This window comes from Phragmites australis, chromosome 1 (genome assembly GCF_958298935.1).
Source record: "Phragmites australis chromosome 1, lpPhrAust1.1, whole genome shotgun sequence".
NCBI lineage: Eukaryota > Viridiplantae > Streptophyta > Magnoliopsida > Poales > Poaceae > Phragmites > Phragmites australis.
Window position 1 is genome coordinate 15,766,669 of NC_084921.1, and position 7,150 is coordinate 15,773,818.

The 7,150-nt window shown below is 49.2% G+C and overlaps 1 protein-coding gene across 1 annotated transcript; it reads left to right on the forward strand.

The window, feature by feature from the left end:
• The first annotated feature begins 3,629 nt into the window (after positions 1 to 3,629).
• On the forward strand, positions 3,630 to 6,345 carry LOC133911082 (endoglucanase 3). The gene is made up of 5 exons (XM_062353301.1): positions 3,630 to 3,959; positions 4,049 to 4,255; positions 4,734 to 4,934; positions 5,020 to 5,112; positions 5,231 to 6,345. Exons 1-5 carry the CDS (start codon positions 3,726 to 3,728, stop codon positions 5,999 to 6,001), a joined length of 1,506 nt encoding a protein of 501 aa, XP_062209285.1. The 5' UTR covers positions 3,630 to 3,725; the 3' UTR covers positions 6,002 to 6,345.
• The last annotated feature ends 805 nt before the right edge of the window (positions 6,346 to 7,150 follow it).

Consider the following 7,150-nt stretch of genomic DNA (forward strand, 5'->3'; position numbering starts at 1 on the left):
TTCTGGATGCTTTTTTTTTTCATGTCTAAGTCGAGTTGGCGGTGTTTAGAATTGGTGAATTCTTCTTTGTACGTAGAAAAATTACACACACCGGAAGTTCCAGTGTTCACCAGAAGTTCCAGTGTGGGCAGTGTATAGTCGCCGGACTATTTCTTGTAGAAAGCAATTTTTTAGGTGAAATTGGAGATCAATGCACCGGAAGGTCCGGTAAGTGTGGTGGCTACACCAGAGGGTATCATCAGAGCATTTTCAGTGCTGAAGCAAAAATAAAAGCAAACACCAGATGATCTAGTGGTGGACTTTGAGAGCGCCGGAGTATTGCCTATAGAGAGGAAATTTTTGGTTATGTATGCCAGAGTATTTCCAAGTTGATTATGTACACCGGATAGTCCGGTGCTGAGATTGTGAATACCAGAGAATGCACCGAACCTTTTGTTGCAGAGAGGATGCAGAAGGGTGGTTCTGTGGATTGGCACACACCAGATTATCCCGTGATGGACATGAGATCACATGAAGCTTTCATCGGACCTTTTCTTGAGAGCAAGTTTTCCTGGAACAGATAGTGTTACACTCACTGAATGGTCCGTTGTTTAGGAGCAGAACACACCGGAACATCCGATGTTCACGTTTTCTGCAGGATGTACTCTGAGTTGAAGTTTTCAATTTTGTGCTAACCTGGAGATATTTTGGACTGCGGAGAAATGCGTTTACTTGTTTCAAGGTGTGCAAGTGATGGATGCAACTTGGTGGCCGATGGCAGATGATCGGAGCTAAGCGGGTGCTTGGTATGGAACAATCAAGGAGGGCTGAGTGGAGTCAAGGGTGATCCTAGCTGTATACATAAAGGTCAAGCAAAGCGTGAAACGAAAGATGAAGATGGCATATTGACAAAGTCAAGCAAAGGGGATGTCAGTGCAAGTGACAAGGCGGCCCGAGGGATCGAAAGTGGGAGAGACTTGTCGGCGATCAAGATCGTAAGACGGAGGACACGCGTCATCATCAGAGCGCTTGCTTCAGGTGGAAGCAAGTGGCGACTAGTCATGCTTTGAGAAGCGTGCTAGGGTTTCGCGGTTTGGCCTCAAAATAATGGGTGGACTAGAGGAGTATGTGGCACCATCGTGAAGGCACCGTGAGAGGACTAGAGGACTAAGTCGTAAAGGCACCACGATCGTCCGATAAATAGAGAAAAATGGACTAAAATACCCTCAATGGTAGATAGAAGTGTACTAAAAGAGAGGGGTATTTTGGGAAAAAGCTATGAAACTTGAGGTCAAATTTTATAGACCTATAAATAGAGGGATAGGGCTATAGGAGAGAAAGGATGAGCCATTTGAGTCTCTTGTGCCACCCGTATGAGAGTATTGTGCGAGGGTTTTTGACGAGAGGAATGATGAGTGTTTAACCAATGTATTATGTGAGATTTTTGAGTGAAAAATATTTGTAATCCGTCTAAAATAGTGCTGACTTCTTTGAGTAATGAAGTTTATATATATTTTTTCATATGCTTGAATTCCCCTTCTTCTGTTCTTCTCTATTAGTTTCCTGCAAGCTTGCAAGTTTTCGGTGTTTCGTTGTGATTTTTGTTTTGGTTTTTAATCTTAATTTTTATTACATTGTGAAGTCATTCTTGTTGTTTCTAGAGGCATAAAAATCATATACAAGTGTATACTCATAGGTCTTGAACTCTCTTGTCTCTAGATCATCAACTTGAGGAATCAACCGATGACCTTATCTTTTATTTCTGAATCTTTCTTCTCAAGTTCCAAACTTTGAGTGGGGATGAGTTATGGATTGGTTTGATATGAAAACTAGTGTTCGATTTTAACAATGAGACTCACTTTTGATTGGATCTTTAAGTTTAGTTTTTGAATTTTTTGAGTTTTTATTCTGTTCTGGACAAATTTTTCGGGTTGAGCTCTGTGTTTCCGCTTTGTTTTGTATTGCATTTTGTTCTTAAGATGTGTTGGATGATAAATTAGAAGAAAACCGTCTATTTTAAAAAAATATATTAAGAAAACCACCATCTATTCGTCATTCTTGATCTACAAAATATTACATCATCGTTTCTCTTTTGTGCATGCAGTTCCTCTACATCGTCTCGTGGCAACCTCAGGGGGGCTAGCGCTAGGAATTTGAGGGCATGCCAAGTGGCAAATCAATCGGAGTTTCATGATCAGAGAAGCTACAAGCTAGTAGTATAATATTGGTAATTAAGATAAAATATAAGATTAAATCTTGGCATTTGTTACAACTAGCCCTCACCAAATTAACACAAGATATAAGATATTACATTACTAGTATAAACATTAGCACAAGACAGATGTCTCAAACCACAAAATAACATAATGTAAATGTTTTAAACCACCACGTACAAGAAAATTCGAGGCCCCATACGGATACAGGGACGGGAGGCAGGAGAACGTACCCGCTCCCACTCTACCTGAGGGGAAGAAACCCTATCCCGTCAACTAATTGGAGAATTAGCCAACGCGGAATGGAGAACAAGGAACAGAACCCATTGACGTCCCTGGGCGGACGTCCGCGCCGCTTCGCCAACATGCTGCGTGAATTGCAGGGCAGTGCCCCGCCCTGGCCACGTTCCCAACACCAGGAGGCACGGGCATTGGGTCGATCAAATCAGTCGGCTTACTGTCCCGAACGCGAACAGGCCATGAGCCCATGACTGAACCATGCATGCGTAGCTGATTTCACTATGCGCTTGGAGCCAATTTTCTCCCTTTGTTTTCCAGCTCACGGTCGCACGCCTTGGGTCTTTCTTCTGCCTCCGCCTTCCCCTCACTCCCTCCCCTACCTTCTGTTTCTCCGGCCTAATCCCTCCTCTTCTCCTAGCCCTTTCGGTTAGAGTCAAATAGCTTTCGATTCGAGACAAAAAAAAAACACTTTTAATTCATGGGCAAAAGCTTCCAATACAAGGCCGAAAAGTTCCAATTGAGGCCGATGAACTTCCCATTCAATGCCAGGAAGAGCTTCTTGTTGTGCCTCCCTGGGTCGGGCCCAATAGAGAGAGAGGCCCTTTCTTGCCCCTGAGACAAAGGAAGCGGGTATCTTGTGCGGCGGCTAGAAGGAAAAGTTGCTTATCTTGTGGCTTAATGGTCGGCGGTGATCAGGGCACGGTTCCCTCGTCTGCCGAGTGAATGTGATTGCTGCGGCGGGTTAAGCTCCTTGAGCTAGCACAGCATGCATGTTCGGCCTTGTTTCCGGGGGGGAAAATGCTTTTCGCCTTGAAAAACCAAAGCCAAAACTTGTTCATACATGGCAATTGCCTCCTCGGCTGCCACAATGCGCGCGCAGATGAACTTTTCGATGAAAGCCCGAACCTTGCTTGCAGGGTGCCATTTTATCTCATGTTTTCATTTGCCGAAATGAACATTAAAAAAACTTGTACTGCTACTGCTACTGATGACACCGTTTGCTTGAAGTGCCTCCCTCACACTGGCGCTCGCCATGCCCATGTGAACGGGCTCAGCTCTCGGGGCACGCAGCCATGGCAGAGAAAAATAATAACTGTTCCAAAACCGAAAAAGAAACGACAATAAATATACGGAGAAAAACAGTCTCATGTCTTTAAAAGCAGCGCTCCAGTGGCGACTATAATGGCAGGGGAGGCAGTGAGCTAGCTACTGAGCTGAAGAGAGGGAGAGAGAGAGGGAGAGAGAGCCAAGAGTTGAGCGGCCGGTAGGCGAAGAGGTCCTGCTCTGGTGGCCATGGCTCGTCTCCGCAGCTTCTTTGTCGTCTCCCTGCTCCTCGCGGCCGCCCTGAAGCTCCCCGGCGACGCAATTGCCTCTCGCGGGCACCACGGCCCCGCTGCGCACGACTACAGGGAAGCACTCACCAAGTCCATCCTCTTCTTCGAGGGCCAGCGGTCCGGCAAGCTGCCGCCGTCGCAGCGCGTGTCCTGGCGGAGGGACTCCGGCCTCGCCGACGGCTCGTCCGCCAAGGCAAGACCGCGACAGCGACAAAGCCTCTGCTTTTAGACTAGTGAGCTTGCATTGTACTGTTGTTGACGTGGTTCTTGTTGTTTCCGCAGGTGGACTTGGTGGGAGGGTACCACGACGCCGGCGACAACGTCAAGTTCGGGTTCCCGATGGCGTTCAGCATGACGATGCTGGCGTGGAGCGTGGTGGAGTTCGGCGGGCTCATGAAGGGCGAGCTGCAGCACGCCAGGGAGGCCGTCCGCTGGGGCGCCGACTACCTGCTCAAGGCCACGGCGCACCCGGACACCGTCTACGTCCAGGCAAGTACACTTCACCTCACTCTCACCAGTGCTGCCGCTTGCTTCGCTCGTTCTTGCTACGCTAGCTTCGTCCATGGGACAACGACGAGTACTAGTAGCAACGTGCAAGGCATTTGCTCTGTTTCATTCTCAATCTCGCACCCTGTTTTTTGAACAGCTGTTAAACTTGTGTTTCTGCAGTCGCCTTTCTTCTTCCTGGTCAAACGGAGGTCGTGTTCCTTCATTCACTTATGCTAAGATCCTGTAAAGAGTAACGTGGGTGTGTTCAGTGTGCATTGTTCACCACAAAGTACAAGAAGCACCGCACAAAAAGTTGCTTCTTTTTTGCAAACAAAGCCTGTGTACTTTGCAGTTCACACACTACGTGGTGTACCAAGGTCGCAAGCATAGCAGGCAGTTAAACTTTGGGCTGGACTGGTGGGGCGTTGGCTTCGCGCGTTGTGTGCTGAGCTGATCTCTTGCCACTCTCTTATCATAGGTTGGTGACGCGGCCAAGGACCACGCGTGCTGGGAGCGGCCGGAGGACATGGACACACCCCGCACCGTGTACAAGGTGGACCCCAGCACCCCCGGCTCCGACGTCGCAGCGGAGACCGCCGCCGCGCTCGCCGCTGCCTCCCTCGTCTTCCGCAAGTCCGACCCGGCCTACGCCAGCCGCCTCGTCGCCAGGGCCAAGAGGGTAACATGACACCTGTTTCCTCCTCTGTTCCATTGGTCTCCTCTGTTTCTTTGTGCTCTGCCGTGACCTCCCTGTGTGTGTTTAGGTGTTTGAGTTCGCAGACAAGCACAGGGGCTCGTACAGCAGCGGGCTCGCGCCATACGTCTGCCCATACTACTGCTCCTACTCCGGGTACCAGGTAACAAACAGGAAAAATTATCAAAAGAACTCATTTTTCTCTCGCTCCGATTGGCTACACGGCAGCAGAGTTCTCTGACCGAAAAGTTACGTGTTTTCTAACAAAAAAAATAAAATAGGACGAGCTGCTCTGGGGCGCGGCGTGGCTGCACCGGGCGACCAAGAGCCCGACGTACCTGAGCTACATCCAGGTGAACGGGCAGCTCCTCGGAGCCGACGAGCAGGACAACACGTTCGGGTGGGACAACAAGCACGCCGGCGCGCGGATCGTCATCTCCAAGTCGTTCCTGGTGCAGCGCCTGGGGTCGATGCACGAGTACAAGGGCCACGCCGACAGCTTCATCTGCTCCATGGTGCCCGGCACGCCCACGGACCAGACGCAGTACACCCGGGGCGGTCTGCTGTTCAAGCTCAGCGACAGCAACATGCAGTACGTGACCTCCAGCTCCTTCCTCCTGCTCACCTACGCCAAGTACCTCGCCTTCGCGAAGCAGACCGTCAGCTGCGGCGGCACCACCGTCACGCCGCATCGGCTCCGCGCCATCGCGCGCAGGCAGGTGGACTACCTGCTCGGGAGCAACCCGATGGGGATGTCGTACATGGTGGGCTACGGCGCCAAGTACCCACGCCGCATCCACCACCGCGCGTCGTCCCTGCCCTCCGTCGCCGCGCATCCATCCAGGATCAGGTGCTCGCAGGGGTTCACGGCGCTCTACTCCGGCGCGGCCAATCCCAACGTCCACGTCGGCGCCGTCGTGGGAGGGCCCAACCTGCAGGACCAGTTCCCCGACCAGCGGATGGACCACGAGCACTCGGAGCCGGCCACCTACATCAACGCGCCGCTCGTGGGCGCGCTCGCGTACCTCGCGCACTCCTACGGCCAGCTCTAGCTTAGCTCGGATACCATCCAAGTCATTGGATTATTAGTGGTTCTACTACTACTGTTGTTGTCGTCTTGATTAACAAGTCGATGGATTAGAGGGGAGCAAACTGTGATTTGGGAACCCCAGTGCAAGCAAAAGCAATGGCACCTGCGGATCTTAATTTATTGTCACTGCGTGTTAAGTACGCCCAAGTGTGATTGGTTGCGTGACGCCGCTGCTGGCGCACGGATGTATCGGTGAGGCAGAATGTGCTCACTCCAAGTGTACTACTAGTGCTATGGTTGCAACTCGCAACTCGATTATCTAATTGCATTGAGTTTCTAGCAGTACTGCTACTGCTCCATTCAGCATTTCTTATTGTTGCGTCAAGTTTCTATTAAGCGCATTAGTACTAGAAACTCCTGGTTCCATGTTAAGCACTTTGTTTCAGGCACCAATCAAACAGGGCCAACCAACGTAATACTACAGCAAAGAACATCCTTAACCATTTCAAACAAGACGTCAGCACACGACGCATGAGCAGTGACGCTAACGTCAGCTTGTCCAACTGCGTGGACCAATGCGTTGGCCTTGTGTTCGTTAGATATCTTCAAGAGATTTTCGTCGTCAAGGACTAAAATACTTTTAGAAAGGAATTTTCGTTTTCTTGACGTTCCAATATTTCTTTTTATAATTTCTGTCATGAAAGAATTTTGAAGATTATTTTCTTTTACAATAGGATTTTTTTCTATTTCCCTTCATGAATCTCTTTAAAGGAAAGTTGTTGAAAATAAAATAAAATAAAGAAAATAAGAATGAGAAAGAAAATAAAAAAATATAATTAGAGATGATCTTAAACTTAGGAAAGTACATACAGGACACGAGTCCTCGTCAGTCCGTTGAACTCAACTGGAACAATGGTATTGTGGCTCGGTGGGATGGTGACACTGGTTGGTGGGCTTGTGTGACCCACATGGCGGTGGCTCACCATACCCAAAGTATAACGAACTACCCAACCGCCAAGCGCAGAAGCGCAATAAAGGGAAAACTGCAAAAACCCCCCCAAAAGTCACTTGGATTTTGACTTTCCCCCCCAAAAGTTGTTTTGTTGCAAAAAGCCCCCCAAAAGTTTGACTTTGTTGCAAAAAACCCCCTAAAAATTCAAAAAAATAAAAA